Source organism: Garra rufa, chromosome 9, assembly GCF_049309525.1.
Source record: "Garra rufa chromosome 9, GarRuf1.0, whole genome shotgun sequence".
NCBI classification, from domain to species: Eukaryota; Metazoa; Chordata; class Actinopteri; order Cypriniformes; family Cyprinidae; genus Garra; species Garra rufa.
The window spans coordinates 36,392,566-36,413,825 of NC_133369.1; the positions used below are offsets into that span (position 1 = coordinate 36,392,566).

Consider the following 21,260-nt stretch of genomic DNA (forward strand, 5'->3'; position numbering starts at 1 on the left):
AGCAAACTCTGCCAGTTTTCTGGGTGTGAAAGAATTAAATGACACACTGCATTGCACCTGTCCGAATCCGCTCCTGAGGGTTAACCATGTGAGCTCTCTGCACTTCTGCCAAGTATCCCAAGCTTTTCAGAGCCAATTTCACAGATCATTGGCTGAACTCAAACAATTAATGCAGTTCTTCTAGTCATTAGACTGCTGAAGTCCTTTGCAGTTTGTAAGGGGGAAGCTCAAAAAGAGATAAATTAAACACATTACGTATGTATAACCATGTTCGCATAGTGAGGGCCTTCTTAGCTTGAAAAAATGACTATGATAAAAGCAAATATGAAAAGGTACAAAATATGTACAAAAGGAACAACACTAACTCAGATGCAGGAAAAGAAGATACTTTAAACTACTGTGCAAAAGTAAGATTTTTATGATGTTTTTTAAAGAAATCTTGTATTCCCCAGATATTGAGAAATATTATTACAATTAAAAAAAACATTTTCTTATTTGATTAATATTAAAATCTAGCATTTCTGTGATGGTTGAATCGCTAGCAGTCATTACTGAAGTTTTCAGTCACATAATCCTTCAGAATTGCTCAAGAAACTTTTCACAGTTGATTGTGCTGTTTTTCAGGTTTCTCAAACAAAAAGTTCTGTATTTCATTAAAAGGATAGTTTAGCCAAATATGAAAAGTCATTAAAGGATTAGTTCACTTCCAGAATAAAATTTCTTGATAATTTACTCACCCCTATGTCATGCAAGATGTTCCAGTCTTTCTTTCTGCAGTCGAAAAGAAATGAAGGTTTTTCTCCATATAGTGGACTTCAATGGGAGCCAACGGGTTGAAGGTCCAAATTGCTGTTTCAATGCATGATCCCAACCGAGGAATAAGGGTCTTATTTAGCGTAACGATCATTTAATTTTCTAAAAAATAAAAAATAAATACAAATTTACATACTTTTTTAAACACAAATGGCCGTTTTGCATTAGCTCTGCGATGCACGTGTGACTTCATGCATTACGTAATCACATTGGAAAGGTCACATGTGGTTAATTCTTTCGTCTATGTATTTTGGTTTTAAAAAAGGAGGGTAGAGCTAAAAACACCATCTAATTTCTCCTCCAACTTCAAAATGATCTAACATCATTGTTTTACTTTTTTTTTAAAAGGCGTTTGACTTTATTTGCGCGCTCGCTTTGTAAACACTGGGTCTGTACTTTCGCCTACGTCACATGTGACCTTTTAAACGTGACTATGGCCAGTACACACTGTAGCTAAATTAGGTTGTCGGCTCACCTTTTACTCCTTAATCGCGTTCTGTACACACATAATTCACTTAAATATGGGAGTGACAACTGCATTTACAGAAATTCTATGCCTATGTACGGAACTGAACTGAACAAGTAGTTGTTAATGACGTATTTAAATGCACATCAGAAATGTGTCTTCGTCTGTAATTGAGATGCAAGAAATAACTGTGAAAGTAGTTTTAACCTTAGCTCATTTGGCACAGGGCTGGTTGCGCTCACGAGCCCTGCAGTGAAGTGTCAGTGTTGCCAGATTTTAACAGAAAAAAACAACAAACAAGTACAAGCGCAAAGAACAGTAAAACACCCAAATGCTTTGTTTTATAACACCAAAAATATCATATATCTCATATCTGCCACAGACCACTTTATTAACTCTGTAAAGTGGCTAGCTTTATGAGCTAAGACCAAACAACATGCCTAAAAGCATTTGTAAATGCGAGGTCATGGCAACACTGCAAGACAGTGCTCTCTAAAGCAGCCTCCTGAACATAAACAAAACCCAGCATGTCTATCAGCAGTAGTTTAGTTAAAATCGCCGGACAAAAATAGTCTTTAGCCAAAAAATGTACATTCTAAATTCTTATTCACTCCCCCAAGACAGCTAAATTTTTCTACGGTTACAAATGCAGGAGTGACGGCTGTTCCGTACACACATGGAACGATAATTTACGGGACTCACTCCCGCATTTAAATGCGGTTGTCACTCCTGAATCTTGCATGTATGTGGCCTATGTAATGTATGAAGTCGAGCTAGCGCAAGATGAGCATTTGTGGTTAAAAAGTATATACATTTTTATTTTATTTTAGAAAATGATGATTGTTTCGCTACATAAGACCTTTATTCCTTAGTTGGGATTGTGTAGAGCTTTGTGAAGCTGCACTGAAACTGCAATTTGGACCTTCAACCCATTGTCCCTACTGAAGTCCACTATATTGAGAAAAATCCTGGAATGTTTCCTCAGAAACCTTAATTTCTCTTCGACTGAAGAAAGAAAGAAACACATGAACATCTTGAATGACATGGGGGTGAGTAAATTATCAGGAAATCCTTTAATGTGGTTAGAAACCTGTATAAATATCTTGTGCTTAGAGAAATTCAGGTTTGGAATGACATAAGAGTAAATAGTAGTTTTCATATATGGTTGAACTTCCCTTTGAATGCAGATTACTTTTAGTTTGTTAATTGCAATCAAACACGGCAAGATCCAGAAATGAATTCTGCTAAATGAAACTGACCTGGAACCCCAGCTTTCATCCACATGTTAATGTCTGTTCCCTCTCCATGCTTTTCAAGCGACGTGACATTGATTGGAGCCAACAGTTTCATCACCTCCTTCATGATTGCCCGAGCTTTGTCACTGCCAGTGAACTGCAGTCCCAGAGGACTGAAGGTGCCAAGGTCAGACTCCATTACCAGGTCAAAGTTTGAGATGTTTCCCTTAGGAAGAAGTCACCACAAAATCAGAGTAGAAATATACTAATTTCAGAAATAGCTATTATATTATGGTTTTATAATTAACCTAATATAAAGCAATACATTATTTTATTGTTAATCTGGGTTCTTGTATCCTGTCACTTTTTTTTATTTATTAATGATGGTTGGTTTTATTCTCAACTATGAATTGTCAGTGTAAGTTCTACCAACAATCTACGTAATTGGATGTAATATAGTAAAAAGTTGAGTCAGTGGCCAAAACGCAGCATTTGAATTCTGCTTGGCCAGAAACAACCGCTCTCTGATCAGAATCCAACCTCATAAAGTAAAAACGAAATCCCATGGCAGTGCGCAGATACAATGGAGATTCAAGTCCAACTGCTGGCTAAATTATTCCATACCATAAAGTATCACTTTACAGCGCACAGACCTGACAAATACGGTTTATTGCACTGTTCTGTCCAAAACCAGAAGAGGCCAAGTAAAACATTATTGACAGAAATAAAAGCTAGATGGATGGGTGCCACAGCACATGGGTTTGTGTGGGAAATTTCAGCCAGTTTGCTCCTCCTGCTAAAATTAGGATCAACTTTGAGAGTACTTTCACCATTAAAACAGAAACCGCACAAACCTGGTAAAACCTTTTTGTCAGATGTCGTAACCCAAGACAGTAAAATAAGCCATTTAAATAATTCTAAACAGAACTAATTGTGAGGGTACTGTGCGCTTTCAGAATAAAAGAGGAAATCCATCCAATTCTTTGAAGGAAGATTTCAAAAATGCTCTCAAAGACAAAAGAGTACTTACAAAACTAACAGAGCATACAAAGTCATGCTTACAAAGTCTACATTAACTCTGAAACATTCTGTGCTTAACTGATATAACAAAATCAGATATAACAAAATTTGCCAACGGTTTCAAATTAGTGCTGGCATATCAATTAATCACAATTAATCGCATCCGGAAAAAAACATTGTGTTTACATAATATATGTGTGTACTGTGTATATTTATGTATATATATATTCACACACATACATGTATATATTAAAGAAATATTTACATATATATAGTCAAGCCCAAAATTATTCATACCCCTGGCAAATTCTGACTTAAAGTTCAACCAGCAAGTTTTTTTGGATTAGAAATGACACAGACGTCTCACAGAAGATAATAAGACGATTTACAAGAGGCATCATTGTGGAAAAAATTAGTACACATCTTTTATTTACATTTAAACAAAAAGTGGCATGTCCAAAATTATTCATACCCTTCTCAATAATCAATAGAAAAGCCTTTATTGGCTATAACAGCAATCAAACGCTTCCTATAATTGCTGACCAGCTTTTGCATGTCTCCACTGGTATTTTTGCCCATTCATCTTTAGCAATGAGCTCCAACTCTTTCAGGTTGGAGGGTCACCCTGATCTTTAGCTCCCTCCACAGATTCTCAGTTGGATTTAGGTCAGGACTCTGGCTGGGCCACTGCAAAACGTTAATGTTTTTGTCTGCTAACCATTTCTTCACCACTTTTGCTGTGTGTTTTGGGTCGTTGTCGTGCTGAAATGTCCACTGGTGCCCAAGGCCATGATGTATTGCTCCTTTTTCATGGTGCCATTTACTGTGATTAGGTTCCCTGGTCCACCGGCTGAAAAACAACCCAAACACATTAGGTTCCCACCACCATGTTTGACAGTGGGGATGGTGTTCTTAGAGTTGAAGGCTTTTCCTTTTTTACGCCAAATGAAGGCTACATCATTGTGGCCAAACAATTCAATTTTTGTTTCATCTGACCATAAAACAGAAGACCAGAAGTCTTTTTCTTTGTCCAGATAAGCATTTGCAAAGGCCAAGCGGGCTTTTGTTGCCTTATCTGGAGAAATGGTGTCCTCCTTGGTCTGTGTCCGTGGAACCCAGCGGTGTGCAGTGTCCGTTGGACTGTCTGCCTTGAGATGTTGCCACCAGCAGAGCCCAGATTCATCAGGATGCCCTTGGTGGTGATCCTTGGATTCTTTTTTACCTCTCTAACTATCCTCCTGGCCAGCACAGGTGACACTTTTGGCTTCCGACCACGTCCTCTGAGATTTTCACAGTGCAGTATTAAAAAACACAGAATGTCTTGTATTTTTTAATAATACTTTGCACTGTAGCCACTGGAACTTCAAAACATTTAGATATGGTCTTATAGTCCTTTCCTGACTTGTGAGCAGCCACAATGTGTACCCACAGGTCCTCAGTGAGCTCCTTTGTCTTAGCCAAGACTATCCACAAACCAACAGCAGAGAGCTTCTGTTTTTCACCTGTTGAGTTGATTAAAACAGCTGTTCCCAATGAATCAGGGTAATTAGGATGCTTTAGAACAGCTTAGACTATTTGGAATGGTAAAGAACTTTGGATTTTTCCATAGACTGTGACAGTTTGCAAAGGGTGTGAATAATTTTGGACATGCCACTTTTTGTTCAAATGTAAATAAAAGCTGAGATATATATATTTGATGGCACTATTCAAAATACATAAAGCATACCACAGACTGTTAGTACAGACAACTCACAGAACAACGGTGTCAAACTCCTAAAAGGTCACAAGCTGTTTTGGACTAATAATTAATAACGAATATTTGGGTAAACATATATGGAATTCACTAATTGCATTCACTTAGGCTAAATATACAGTACAACGCGAGTGTCCATGATAAATTATAGGAAACACATCTTTCAAAAATATGGTTCTAAAAAATTTATTAGGAAAAATTATTTGTATTTAAGTTGGTTTCCATATGGTTTTAGTACTTATGCAAGAAAGGTTTCAATATAATGACTATAAAAATATATTTCTTCAATTTTAGTTAAAAAATCTCATTTTAAAATGAATTAATAACTATTAGTAGTATTGTATATTGTTAGAAAAACTTTCTATTTTAAATAAATGCTGTTCTTTTTTATTATAGTATTGATGAAAGAATCCTGAAAAAAAAATATCGCATGTTCCAAAAAATATTAAGCAGCAACTGTTTTAAACATTGATAATAAATCAGCATATTAGAATGATTTATGACTGGAGTAATGATGCTGAAAATGTAGCTTTGTATCACAGGAATAAATTACATTTTAAAATATATTCACATAAAAAAACAGTTATTTTAAATTAAACTAATATTTCACAATATTACAGTTTTTTTTTTTTTGTATTTTTGATCAAATAAATGCAGCCTTGATGAGCATAAGAAACATCTTTAAAACCATTAAAAATTTTACTGATCCCAAACTTTTGAGTGGCTATATGTATGCACAAACAGCATTTTAATGTCTTTATGAATATATTAATCAGATAATAACAAAATAAAGTGTCAAATTACTAGACAGACATAATTTAGTAATTAGTGAATATTTTCCAAACACTGACAAAGTGAACACTAAAAAAAGAATAAAGAATAAACTCTTAATGCTCTTGGCTGGAAAACTAACTAACAAATAATTAACTAACTAACCAACAATAATGCATCTGAAACCAAACATTAACAAACTTAGGCATAAAAAAGGAAAATGAATTTAAATCTTATTTAAAACTAGTGGTGGGCATAGATTAATTTTTTTAATCTAGATTAATCTAGATTAAATCTTGAAATTAATCTAGATTAATCTAGATTAAAATGGCTAATTTGAATTCTGCTGAAGGCATTCAGAATATGTGTGCTACCCAAATAATGACTAAAAGTAAGTCTTTGAGAACGGGTTTCTCAAGCCAGGTGGCGCATTAGACCATGCAGGCGCTCATCTCCTGTTTCCAAAATGCATTACAAACTGCTTGACAATTGCATTTACAACACAATTAACTATACAAACTTGTGTAACCAAGTACTTCTGCTCAAAAGGCTGTACGACGTGCGCGTTCCAGTAAAATATACAGGCGCGCGGGTATGGATAGCCTATCTGCGTGCATCTTCCAATAAACTGCGTTGCTTTTAGAAGCGTCAATTCAGTTGTTGCATATAGTTTAATGTCTTTATTTCGGGATTATCAAAGTAAATTATAACGTGCCCCAGTAAAAAGGGTCTAGCAACGCACGCACCTGCCCTGAAGCGGCTTCATAACTGCATCCATGTCTGGGCGTCTCATTCGATGTGGTAATTTCACAGAAGTTGAAGACTTGTTCTCGCCCCCTACATTGCAATTCAACTAGATATACGTCATCCGCGCTAAAATATCAAGGTGAAAGTCATCATATCTTGCGTAGTTTAGACCCAGCTCCCAACCCAATTTTGAGAATAGATTAACGGCGATATTTTTTTATCGCGCGATATGAGTCTCACGTTAACGCAGCACGTTAACGCCGATAACGGCCCACCACTATTTAAAACGTATTTAAATTAAATAATAATGTATCGCAGACAAATTAACTTTAATTACTAACAATTATTTAGTGGAAACATGGACTAAATTCACAAATTTATTACTTACTACTTATCCTCATATGTAATTAAATTAGTGATTTCACAGCTGTAAGTTGTGAGCTAGGTGCAACACAACAAATTAAAAAGTGTATCTGTCCTGCTGTAGCTGAAAATAGAATGGTATGAATAATCAGTCCAATATGATAAATTAAATTAATTAACATAATTACATCTTCAAAACGTCCCACGGGTCGCATGTTCGACACCCTTGTTCAAAATTTTCCAACAGAACAGAACAGTGTTAGTATGATAGGGAAGTGTACTTTGTGCTGTTGGAAGTACTGAGCAGCTCCAACCCCGCCTGGCTCCTCTGCGGACCACAGCACCGTCCTCAGTGTTCTTTTGGGACGGAGCCCTAGGGACCCAAGCAATCGACAGTATGAGCCAACCACATAATATTTCAGAATACATTTTCATAATGCAGACACTGTTCAAGTTCAAGGTTAGTCGCTTTTTATCAATCTGATCTTTTGCAGAAAAAGGACAAGAGAAGATTACATTTATTTTTAAAATAAAAGTGCATATGTAAGGTCAGGTTGACACATCAGAGAAGGCATGCTGATGTATCTGGAAAGGCAATGCTAGATGATCTCGGCTGTCCAGACAGTTGCACACTGGGCACTTGATAACTTGTCTGTACTTCCAGCAGAGCGGAATCTGTGAGAGATATTTTGGGCTTAATTGTGTTGAGCTTTCTCGATGATCCAGATGGGAGAGCTGTCCGTGTGTGCATCCATCTTCTAAACTGCAAGGTATACATGGGAAAACTGGTCGCTGTGTCCAAGTCAAATGGCACAGCAGAGGATGTGACCGAGAGAACGTAATATACCAGAACATGGTGTTAATTCGAGTAGATTTATGGATTCTGAGCAAATAGCTCACGCTGTTGCAATAATAAAAAACTTGCATAGCAGAAACAGAGCCAAGGACTCGATGAACTGAATGTTGTTGATCATTTAAAACATTGTAGAGAATGCTTACTCTACCAGCAGTGAAATTAATCATGTTGTCTGTGGTTATTGTGCACCATTATAGCTTTATTTTGCCAGTGTTTGTGGACGCTCATTGCCAAGAGAAAGATGTTAAATACAAATGAGCACAACCCTCAGTATTGCCTGTGCAATAAAGCAACAATAGAGAGGAGAGGGGCCAAGAGACTTGCACCGCATTGCATATTGACACTCAGCATGAATTTTAATAATCTCCATTATAACAGAATATTCTCTATACACTGCACTGCTTCTACACTTACTGCACATGTCTAAAAAACTCATATGCATAGAGTTTGAACTATAAACATTTAAAAATGGTAATTAAAAAATATTAAAGTGAGATAATAAGTTATAATATTTTGTAATAATTTTAATGTATTTTTAAATATACATTAAACACATGTACTTTAATTGAATAATTCATTGCTAATTTAAGATGAAAAATATATATATACAGTGGCAATTAATTCACAATGCATAACAAATATTTTTAGACCTTTTTTTAGAGGGTCTGATGAAAGACATGGACAAATACATAAATAAAGAAGAAAGCCAGCTGTACGCACAGTGACCCACATTTGGTTTTCGACCATTGAAAATACATCAAATTCAACAATTTGCACATAGAGACGCATTGAGATTCTTATATCTCCTTAAAAAAAGAAGATACCAAAAGAAAAATCTGTTCTGAATCAGAAACTAAAATCCTGTTGAGACACAGACTCTTGGACATGCAAACTCTGGGATAGATGGATGAATAAATAAATCAAATTCATGTCCCAGTCACATTTTCTTGGTTAAATAAACATTACTTACACTATCAGAAAAATATTATTCTATCTATTTACAATTCTATTATCTCATAAAGTTAGTGTTTTTAAGTAGGGCTGCCGTTGACTTAAAGATTTTTCTGGTCGACTAGTAGTTGCACATTTATTAATAAACCATATAAATTATAATAATGAGCCTTTAATTGCCTACATTGCTGCAAAAAAGCTTGCAACAGTGCATCGATATAACAATTATGAATGTGTCAGGGAAAAACAGTAAGGAAACTGCATTAACTTAATAATTTATTAATAAACTAGTGCTTTCTTTGTTTTCGGCTTAAAAAGTTGGCGACACTGACTCTGTGTGCATGTTTCTGAGAATATTTATTTTCCATTTGAATTGGTTCATTTAAAAGTAGACATTTTACTCTCTATAGATATATTTTTCATGTCTGTAAGGCAAGTATTCACAGAGTTTCAAAGAAAGTGCATTCAGTGTGCTTTAATTATTTTACAAAAGCACAACGTTTCGTTGTTATTGTGAGTGCACACAAATAAACGTAGAGTCTTTAGAGATTTGAAAGATGTATTTCTTGTATCTGTATGATCAAAGGTGAGAGCAAGTTACAATAAACGTTGCTATTCAGCTTCCACACTCTGCACAGACACTTCAATAGTGCACATTTTTCTAGGTTAACATTAGATTGAGCTGCCATGTAAAGTTGCTACTACATACATCTTTTAGATGAAAAGCCATTTTTGAGGTTGTTGAATGATAGAAGAGCGTTTGGATGTCCTGTTGGATGTACTACTATTTTACCACATAAATTAGCCATTAACGATCTGTCCGTCATGGACTGTGTGACTTAGCCACTTCCTGTGGATTATTTTTTTTTGTGACTAAGCAACTAATCAAATTTTGGTTGACCAAGCCTCTTCTCGTTGACTAATTGTTAGTCGACTATTAGGGGGCCCTATTTTTAAGCATTTTGCATTTATTCCAAAACAATAACTCAAGGCAGTAACAATTTAAACAGTATATTTTATTTGTGAACATATGTTCAGCTATTTTTTAATTCTTCATATCATTAGTCATCAAAGCTTGGTAAATATTGGTTACAGACACTGAAATTGACTTTAAATTTCACCAAGCTGATTACTCACTTAAAAAAAAACCATGAGTGTTTTTATGCCATTTTAAGTCTTATTTAATGTAAAAGGTGGTTATATCTAAGTGTGTGAGTTGTTTACTTACTTTCTTAAAGTAGTTAATATGGCATTAATTCCATTCATTCTCAGTTACCCCCCACCAAATGCATGGCACGCTTTAGGGGGTCTGTTAAAACTCAATGGGCTCAGGGGAAGCGAGAAAGATCCCCACTGTAACTTTACATGCTGGTATCACTGTTATTTTTAGAAAAGAGTGATTTATACACTTTTAAGAGACTGCCTCCCTTGCCTCCTCAGAGGAAATGCCTCTGATACATATTTAAAAAGTGCCATTTCCTCATTTTTGAGTTGTCACTATTGGCATATAATGCAACAGGGATTGCTAAAGGGGGCAGCCGTGGCCTAATGGTTAGAGAGTCGGACTTGTAACCCAAGGTTGCAGGTTCGAGTCTCAGGTCCGGCAGGGATTGTAGGTGGGGGGAGTGAATGTGCAGCACTCTCTCCACCCTCAATACCACGGCTGAGGTGAGTCCCTTGAGCAAGGCACCGATCCCCCAACTGCTCCCCGGGCGCCGCAGCAATGGCTGCCCACTGCTCCGGGTGTGTGTTCACGGTGTGTGTGTGTTCACTACTGTGTGTGTGCACTTGGATGGGTTAAATGCAGAGCACAAATTCCTTGTATGGGTCACCATACTTGGCCTCACTTCACCCCCTTTCCTTTTCCTTCCTTTCCTTAAAGTCAACAGATTTTACTAATAGACCTACCAATCTCTGTGTAAAAATAACATATTGATGCTGTCATCTTTCTAAAGTCATTTTCTCCCCCTGTAATTTGGCTCAAATCTCAAGTGAAAATTGTCATTTTGACCGCCCTCTACAAATTAGTGGATAAATATTCATCCATGACATTTAATATTTTGCTTAAATCACTATGTTAGTGTTTCTTTAGAAAAAAATATTAACAAAATCTTCAAAAAAGCTTCTGAGATTGTGTTGACTTGACACAGAATGGCCCTATAACTTTTCTCATGTGTGTATTTATTTTACTGGCAGCTGTGTTCACCTTTTTTCTTTAATGTGGAAGGAAGCTTGTGGGTGAGACGTCCGGTTCATTAGCCACTATATCGAGAAGAATAACAATGTGCAGTAAATGTAAACTGTTTGTACTACAAACCAGAGTGCTCATAATTAAAATAATACATTAAAATATGGTAAGACGCACTAATTTGCAATATCAAGCAGCAAAACAGGCTGTTTTGTACAGCTAAAAATAGCTGGATGCAAATGAGACCAGAAGCCAGACCCATAAAATTTACAAATGGCCACAAATCTTACAGGAAGAAAAAGGTGGATATAACTAAATATTTAGCAATGTGACAGAGAGGAGGGTTCTCAAAATGTTACCATCTTCACAGGTCTCACCTAAGTCTCTGATCAAAGAAAGTGCTTCCCAAGAAATGGCGACCCCACCTCCATCATCCATAGCACCCTGACCCACGTCCCAGCTGTCCAGGTGACCACTGAGCAGTACCACCTAAAACAGAATGAGAGCAATAAGCATACAAAAGAGTAGTAAAATAACTCTTTAATAACATATTTTCTTAGCATTGTTTCTTTCGTTTTTATATAGTTACACAATTGTTTATTCATGTATAAAAAGGGTTTACATAACAGACTATAAAAGAAAAAAGGCATCCTGGCAACCTTTTCCAGATGTTGACTGTCAGTCTAAATGGATCTTGTCAAACCCAGGCCACAGCAAAAGCCTTTAAACTGATGCTTCAGATTAGATTTAAACTCTAAACATCCTCCTTTCACCTCCCTTAGTTCTAACACAGGCTAAATATATCTCTATACTCCACTGAGAGCATCTTCTACCACTTTCAGCAGAGCTGCGTAAACTTAGAGAAGATAGCTTACAAATAATGCTCCCCAATTTTGTTTTATACTGTCAATCTGCCATTCATACAATAGCCTACGTGGGCTGGTCAAATTTTATGGCAATAAGCCTCCTGAATGCTTTTAAAAATCATGAACATTTGGGGAATAAATCTCAAACGAAGTCTGTTTTTGAGACTCGCCTCAGTTAAGTGCGGATTTTCCAGTTGATTTGTCAACTATCTGCCTACAGCATCCCGTTGGCAAATATACAAATGCTGCCTGGACATCAGCCAATCAGCTACAAGCCCACTCCCTCCAAATGTATTTTTGAATACTGTGACAGATTTTGTCTATACCGTGTCATGTTGTTGTCAGTCTCATGACAGGTTAACACTCCCAACAGCATCATCAGAAAAGGCTAACGGTAATCTATGCCAACCATCTGTGAGTTACAGCGGGTGAACTCTAAAGCAACAGCCAACGTGCCAACAGCAAAAGTACAAAAACATTCTGCAGTGACCGTTCTTTTGTGTTTAACAAAGTGTATTGTGAGACTTTGTGCTTTCATGATCACCAGAAACACACAGATGGAAATGTCTAGGTGGAAACGGTTCAGACTGTTCTTTAGTGCTGCTGAATTATTAAACAGGAGACAAATCGGGTCGTTATTTTGTCATCCTTGTGCCATTTCAAACCCGTATGATGTTGCTTTTTTCATTTTGAAGACATTTTGAAGAATCTTTTACAGTGTCTATACACAAAAGCTGCTAATGGCAGCTATCAAGCTTCGAAAAGGACAAAGACCACCATTACAGCAGACAATATGACACTATTTCTCAAGTCTACTAAAGTGAGCAAAAGAGAGACATTCAAGTTATTCACCAACAATCTTCCCTTCCCTAAAGTGTTGAAATGTCATCCACATTTGTGACCCTGGACCACAAAACCAGTTATAAGGGTCAATTTTTTTTAAATTTATATATTTATACATCATCTAAAAGCTGAATACATACGCTTTCCATTGATGTATTTGTTAGGATAGGACCATATTTGGTCAAGATACAACTATTTGAAAATCTGAAATCTGAGGGTGCAAAAAAATCTAAATATTGAGAAAATCGCCTTTAAAGTTGTCCAAATGAAGTTCTTAGCAATCCATACTAATCCAAAATTAAGTTTACGATAGGAAATTTACTAAATATCTTCATGGAACATGATCTTTCCTTAATATCCCAATGATTTTTGGCACAAAAGAAAAAAAACTATAATTTTGACCCATACAACGTACTGTGCTACTTAAGGCGAGACACTGCAGGTGAATTGGCTAAAAAAAATAATATTAGTTATCACCTTACTTAACCAGTTAATTGATTACATTGCTAACTTTAAACATTTTTTGTATTACAAGTTTTCGAAAATGTTAGGGTTAAATATGCAAATGATGCATTATTTAATTAAATATGCGCTAATTTGCATACATTTCTAGTACAAAAATCTAAACACTGGATGAAGTCAGTTTCTAAATTCTTGTTTAATTTTGTTGACATATTAGAGTCAAATGCTTTTACAGAGGGGATCTCATTTTGTCACTTCATAATTCATAAAAAAATGTCTTTTTTACCATTTTTGGGGGAATAAATTGTTGTATAAAATCAAGCAAATTATATATGAATAAATACCTCTGTAAAAAACATCTGAATATAGACAGGAATAAAAATGTAAAGTTTGGTGTGTGTAAGTGTTACTTTAGTGGAGATTTATAGCTCAGTTTAGGAGAAAAAAACTAATTTTGAGAAAACAGCCTTATGAAAACATGTATTGTAATTGAAATCTATTGACAAATAAATAAAGCGCTATAAAAGAAACACTTAACTGTTATTTGGGTGTTTTCTTTCCACTAGTATGAAAAAAAAAAACACTTTTTGAAACACCAAAAAGCCCAAAATCTCAAACTTGACAGGTACATGGAAAAACTGTGTTTCCCCCTCAGTCGAGTCACTCCGACGTTACATGGGAACTCGCCTGAGAGTCCAATCACCTCTGAGCCTTATACCACCCTACAGGTTTATCAGGCCCAGGCGCTTAAACAACTGCACAAGGGTGGTTCTGACCAGGGAGTTATAGAAGAACTCCGCGCCGCCACCGACTTCGCCCTCCGGGCCACGCAGGTCACGGCGCGTTCCCTCGGTCAGGTGATGTCCACGGCTGTGGTCCAGGAGCGACACCTGTGGCTTACTCTGGCTCAGATGGCAGACGCCGACAAAGCTCGCTTTCTCGACGCTCCTATCTCCCAGAGTGGCCTCTTCGGCGACACTGTCGAGGACTTTGCCCAGCAGTTCTCGGCAGTCCAGAAGTAGACGGAGGCGATTAAACACATCCTGCCCAGCGCGAGTCTACCATCCCGCCGCCGGTGGCCCCACCTCCGCCTGCTCGTTGCCGAGGGCGCCCCCCCGCGGCCCCCCCGAAACCTGCTCCGTCCCCTGCTGAGCTGCATGAAGCTAGGCTGGCTCGACGTCGAGCTGGCCGTGGGAGAGGTGCGCCGCCCGCCTCTCAGGGACCAGCTAAGAACACACGAAAGAGATCTGCGAAATGTCCCTGACGCGGGCAACCCAGAGGTGGAGAAAGTGGCTCTTCAGGCGACGAGAACATCTACGTCCCCACTCCTCTGGGGCCTCGGCCCCGTGTTCCTGTCTTGAGCGGCACACTTCTGCCCTCTCGGAACCGGACTCGGAGCTGTCTATCACCAGCGCGGGAACCAGGGAAGAAGGTAAGCACTGCCCTGAGCAGTCTGATTCCTCCTACCCTTCCCGTTTCCCCCCTAGGCTGCCCCACCACGGTCATATTGGTCAACGTTCCCTTGATACCCCTGGCGACGCGGCTGGGAGCCTGGCTTCAGCTTCCCAGCCCCTCGCGGTGGTTGATACGGACGGTACGTCTCGGCTATGCGATTCTGACGAAGAGGGTCGAGCGTATCAGTACAAGGTGCTCCCATTTGGCCTGGCCCTCTCTCCCCGCGTCTTCACGAGGGTCGCGGAGGCTGCCTTGTCCCCTCTTTGGCAGACAGGCATCCGTATCCTCAACTATCTCGGCTTTTGATAGCTCACTCGCGGGATCTGTTGTGCGAACAGAGGGACCTGGTGCTTCGGCACCTCAGCCATCTGGGCCTTCAGGTCAACCGAGAGAAGAGCAAACTCTCCCCAGTGCAGAGGATCTCTTTTCTCGGTGTGGAGCTGGATTCGGTTGCTATGACAGCCCGCCTCACCAACGAGCGCGCGCAGTCGGTGCTGAGATGTCTGGAGTTGTTCAGACACAGATCAGCGGTTCCTCTCAAAACCTTTCAGAGGCTCCTGGGCATATGGCAGCTGCAGCCGCGGTGACGCCGCTCAGCTTGCTTCATATGAGACCGCTTCAGCACTGGTTACACGACCGAGTCCCGAGACGGGCATGGCACCGTGGCACACTCCGGATTGGAGTTTCCCCACAGTGTCGCCACCTATTCAGCCCGTGGTCAGACCCTGCCTTCCTTCGGGCCGGAGTGCCCCTGGGGCAGGTGTCCAGGCACATCGTGGTTTACACAGATGCCTCCACCACGGGTTGGGGTGCTGTATGCAACGGGCAGGCAGCTTCGGGCTCCTGGACAGGACCTCGACTGCAGTGGCATATCAATTGCCTCGAGTTGTTGGCAGTGCTTCTGGCCCTTCGTCGCTTCCGACCGACGTTGCGTCAGAAGCACGTGCTTGTTCGCACCGACAGCACTGCGACTGTGGCCTACATCAATCGCCAGGGCGGTCTCCGCTCTCCTCGCATGTCACAACTCGCCTGCTGTCTGCTCTGGAGTCAAACGTGGCCGAAATCGCTACGTGCCATTCACATTCCCGGGGAACTCAACCGTGCAGCCAATCAGCTCTCACGGCAGTCCACCCTCCCTGGAGAATGGCGACTCCACCCCGAGACAGTCCAGCTGATTTGGAGTCATTTCGGCGAGGCCCAGATAGATCTGTTTGCCTCCCCCGAATCCTCCCACTGCCAGCAGTATTTTTCCCTCAGCAGGGATGCTCTGGCTCACAGCTGGCCTCCGGGGCTCAAGTACGCCTTTCCCCCAGTGAGCCTCCTTGCACAGACCCTGTGCAAGATCAGGGAGGACGAGGAGCAGGTTCTCCTGGTTGCGCCTTACTGGCCCACCCGGACCTGGTTCCCAGAACTCTTTTCCCTCGCGGCAGCCCCTCCCTGGAAAATCCCCTTGAGGAAAGACCTTCTTTCTCAGGGGATGGGCACAATTTGGCACCCACGTCCCGACCTCTGGAACCTGCATGTCTGGCTCCTGGACGGGACGCGTCAGACCTCGCCGGCCTTCCCCAGGCCGTGATAAACACGATCACTCAGTCCCGAGCCCCCTCTACGAGGCAGGCTTACGCACTGAGGTGGGGTCTGTTCATCGACTGGTGCTCCTCTCGAGGAGAGGACCCTCAGAAATGCTCGATTGCAGCCGTGCTTTCCTTCCTGCAGGAGAAGTTGGAGTGCAGGCTGTCCCCTTCAACTCTCAAAGTCTATGTTGCTGCTATTGCCGCACATCATGACGCAGTGGATGGATCATCCCTAGGTAAGCACCCGCTGGTCGTTAGGTTCCTTAGAGGCGCTAGGAGACTTAATCCTCCCAGACCGCGCCTCGTACCCTCTTGGGATCTCTCCGTCGCCCTCCAGGGCCTGCGGGGAGCCCCCTTTGAGCCCCTCACGTCAGTTGAGCTTAAGTTACTGTCTCTCAAGACAGCGCTCCTGACGGCTTTGGCCTCCATTAAGAGGGTAGGGGACCTTCAAGCTTTTTCTGTCGACGAATCGTGCCTAGAGTTCGGGCCCGGCGATTCTCATGTGATCCTGAGACCCCGGGCCGGTTATGTGCCCAAGGTTCCCACCACGCCTTTCCGCGATCAGGTGGTGAACCTGCAAGCTCTGCCTGTGGAGGAGGCAGACCCAGCTTCTGCGCTGCTGTGTCCAGTCCGTGCCTTGCGTATCTATGTAGACCGCACTCGGCACTTCAGACGCACTGAGCAACTCTTTGTCTGCTTCGGAGGTCAGCAGAAAGGGAATGCTGTCTCCAAACAGAGGTTGGCTCATTGGGTGGTAGATGCCATCTCCCTGTCTTACTTGTACCAGGGACAGCCGTGCCCCTTGGGTGTGCATGCCCACTCCACTCGGAGTGTTGCATCCTCCTATGCTTTGGCGCACGGCGCCTCACTAGCAGACATCTGTAGAGCTGCCGGCTGGGCGACACCTAATACCTTCGCTAGGTTTTACAACCTCCGCGTAGAGGCCGTCTCCTCCCGTGTCTTAACATAGACATCAGGTGAGCGGGAGGATGGCTGGTGTCGGCTTGCTGCGCCATTCCCTCGTGGATCCGTGCGCTATTTCCAGTCGGTTCCCTCCGGTGAACCCTGGGTCCTCCATGCCCCGCAGTCAGGGCTAGATGCGGAGTAGTTCTGACTGTGTTCCTGCCTGGGTCTCCTTCGCCCCGCAGGTAGTGGCTTATTTTATTTTTTTTCCAGCGAAGAAGACCGCTGTTTCCCTCGTATATCCCTAGCCTTATGGATATATTGAATTTTCTCTATTTCCACATGTGTAGAAAACTTCATGTGCTCCGCCCCCCCAACCCGTGCTTCAGTTCTTCTGGCATCCCTGTGGGGCCCCCTTATTGGCCCCCAGGGCGTTGGGAAGGTTACGTTACATATCTGCCTGCCGGCAAGTCCGCCTGCTGGCACGTGGGTCTGTGTGTAACGCGGCGTCAGGGCCGTGGCCTGTTCCAGAGGGTCTGTTCCCATGTAACGTCGGAGTGACTCGACTGAGGGGGAACGTCTAGGTTACGTAGGTAACCCTCGTTCCCTGAAGGAGGGAACGGAGACGTTACATCCCCTGCCACGAGGGTGACCTACGTAACCTAGACGTTTTGCCTGCAGTGTCGCTCCTTAAGGTTTTGTGGTCCAAGGTCACATTTGTGACCCTGGAGCACAAAACCAGTCATAAGGTTAAATTTTACAAAACTGAGATGTATACATCATATGAAAGCTCAATAAATAAGCTTTCTATTGATATATGGTTTGTTAGGATAGGACAATATTTGGCCGAGATACAACTATTTGAAAATCTGGAATCTGAGGGTGCAAAAAAATCTAAATACTGAGAAAATCACCTTTAAAGTTGTCCAAATTAAGTTCTTAACAATGCATATTACTAATCAAAAATTACATTTTGATATATTTATAGTAGGAATTTTACAAAAAATCTTCATGGAACATGATCTTTACTTAATTTCCTAATGATTTTTGGCATAAAAGAAAAATCAATAATTTTGACCCATACCATGTATTTTTGGCTATTGCTACAAACATACCCCAGCGACTTAAGACTGGTTTTGTGGTCCAGGGTCACATTTGTGTTTAAACTCCAGTCAAAATGGCTAGAAAAAGTCAAAAATACACTAACATTTAAAGGTTTGGGTTAGCATGATTTCTCTATATTAATTGCACTTTCTTGTTAATTGATCTAGTAAGAAACCAAATCAGCATATTAGACTGATTTCTGAAGAATCATGTGACACTGAAGGATGTAGCAATGGCTGCTGAAAATTCAGCTTTCCATCACATTAATAAATTACATTTTAAAATGTATTAAAATAGAAAACAGTTCTTTTAAATTGTAATAACATTTCACAACATTACTGTTTATACTGTATTTTTGGTCAAATAAATGCAGCCTTTTGAGACTTCTAATGAGAGATTTCCAAAGAAAACTTTTGAATAGTTTAAAAAAATAACATGAGGATAAATAATAATGAATAAAACATTTCAAGATCAAATAAAATGGTAACACTTTACAATAAGGTGTCACTGGTTAACATTAGTTAATGCATTTAATAACTTGAACAAACAAATACATTTATTACACTATTTATTAATCTTTGTTAATGTTAGTTAATAAAAATAGATGTTCATTGTTTGTTCATGTTAGTTCACAGTGCATTAACTAATGTTAACAAACACAAATTGTGATTTTAATCTGTAAATGCTGTAGTATTGTTCATTCTAAGTTCATGTTGACTAATGTAGTTAACTAATGAACCTTATTGTAAAGGGTTACCAATAATATTTTGAGTACATAATGTGTTAAAGATTTTGAATTATTGAGTGAAATATCCATTGAACTTCCTGCAAGAAAACACTCATTGGTAACAAGAAATGTGGAAGCAAAAGTGTCCTAATTTCCAGAATGATGCCACCACTTACACCGAATCAAGAACATCTAAAAGCTTTACGTCAATGCACAAATTCAACATAAAACTCTGTGTAACTTCGGGTAATTTCTGTAATCCTCTTCAAAGCAAGTTCAGAAGCTATTTTCCACTTCTTTCAAGTACAAAATGCAAACAAACAAAAAGTCAACCACATTCCTTTAGAGACTGATGTTAGACCAGCACTGCATACATTATTGGTTTGGCAGGAGGACCAGCATAATTTGATGTGGTCCTGAAATTTGGAACTGATGGATTAACCTAAATTTGTTTTTGTGCATAAAAAAACACAACTATTTTTCTAATTGCAGTTTTGCCTTTGAATATATTTCAGACTAACTAGTCTAGCACTGACAGCATAGCTATGCTGTCTGGCCAAACAGGACAGCAAAAGGAAAAACAAAACAAAAAAGAGCCAGGAACAGACCAAAAAGAAAAACAAGAAAAGCACACAGATTCAGTAGTGAGTACTGAAACAAAGAGAGATCTGTCTCCAGATTAAACTTAACTTCATAATAACTATGTGACAGGGTGGAATGTAAGGGCTGACTGACCTCATAATTAAACACTATCATGTCACCGTTAATGAGCTCTGACAGGATGAGGCTATTAATTACAAGGCACTGAAATATGAATGAGGGAGTGAAATTAAGAGAGTGCACAGGGAGAGGATGAGTTGAGCCTAATGAGCCCGCTATCCAGGGGGAGTCATACTGAAACACATATTCAATATTCTGCAGTAAATCTGGACCAGACAGGGGCCAAAAACCTATAACTAGCTGAACAATTGAGATGTGTAACTGAAAGTGAAAACACATGCTAATCAAATGAATGTAACTCAGCTTGATATTTGGAATGAAATCACACAGTGTGCCAAAAAAGCGGTAAGCTTAGTTCTCACTTAAATGTCACTGTGTAAATGTCGATGCCTTAGATACAAAATGTTGTATCAAACCAAGAAGCATACAAACATTTTTTAATAAGATTCTTTTTAACTGCTTTTTGTATAAATAAAAAATTAAGAATAGTTTGTATTCTGGATATTTCACCCAAAAATAACAAATTCCTTCTTTTCTGGAATACAAAAGGAGATATTTAAAGAATGTTGGTAACCAAACATGATGGTAGCCATTAACTTCCATAGTAGGAAAAAATAAATTTGGTTACCAACTTTCTTCAGAATATCTTCTTATGTTAAACAGAAGAAAAAAAATCATACAGGTTTAGAACAAAAGGAGAGTGAGTAAACGATGACCCTTCAATTATCGTTTTTATTAAGGTTGTTCTAAAGATAAATTGCAGGAAGAATTTTAATTCCTAAAAAAAAAAAACTGTTAAAAACTGTGATAACTTTTAAAGTTATTATAAGTTCCAACTTGTCTTAAATCCCTAAAGGTAAGATGTTTAATAATTTTACTGGGTTGTTTTAAATACAGTATTCAAAAATGACAATTCTGTTATTAACTGCTCACCCTCATGTCGTTCCAGATATTTTGATGAAATCCGAGAGCTTTCTAACCCAGAAAGGTAGTAAGAACTAGGGCTGGAAGATATGACCTAATATCTAAATATCTATTAATTGAATGCTTTACCTCAATTAAGATGAATAAACTTTTTTTTTTCATGATTACTGTTGCATGTGATCTTCCTCTCAGTGATCTTGTCCTGTCACTCTAAATGCAGTGACAAAAAGTATTACTGTAGGTTCTTACTGACCATTCACACCGAACACATCTTTGTGTCTAATGGTGCGTTCACACCAGACGCAAATGACACGTTAAGCGTGAGTGATTTACATTTAAGTCAATGCAAAAACATGCAAGTTGAAAAATCTGAACTTTGCCGAATATTCTTGCTGCATTTACCAATCAGAAGCTTGCTCTAGTAGTGAATGTGAGGCAAGTGAGGCAGAAATCCAAAACAACAATGGAGGACAAAATCATTGTTGCTGTATGTGGATACTCGGAGCTGTACGATACATC

General features: G+C 39.7%; 1 protein-coding gene across 1 annotated transcript in view; it reads right to left on the reverse strand.

Moving 5' to 3' along the window:
- Positions 1 to 21,260, reverse strand: part of LOC141343121 (carboxypeptidase Q-like) — a 71,421-nt gene that overhangs the window by 7,473 nt on the left and 42,688 nt on the right. Inside the window, exons 5-7 of the mRNA XM_073847722.1 lie at positions 11,541 to 11,652; positions 7,450 to 7,541; positions 2,539 to 2,740 (exon numbers count right to left, since the gene is read on the reverse strand). Of these exons, the coding sequence (XP_073703823.1) occupies positions 2,539 to 2,740; positions 7,450 to 7,541; positions 11,541 to 11,652 (406 nt within the window). The remainder of the gene's footprint in view (positions 1 to 2,538; positions 2,741 to 7,449; positions 7,542 to 11,540; positions 11,653 to 21,260) is intronic.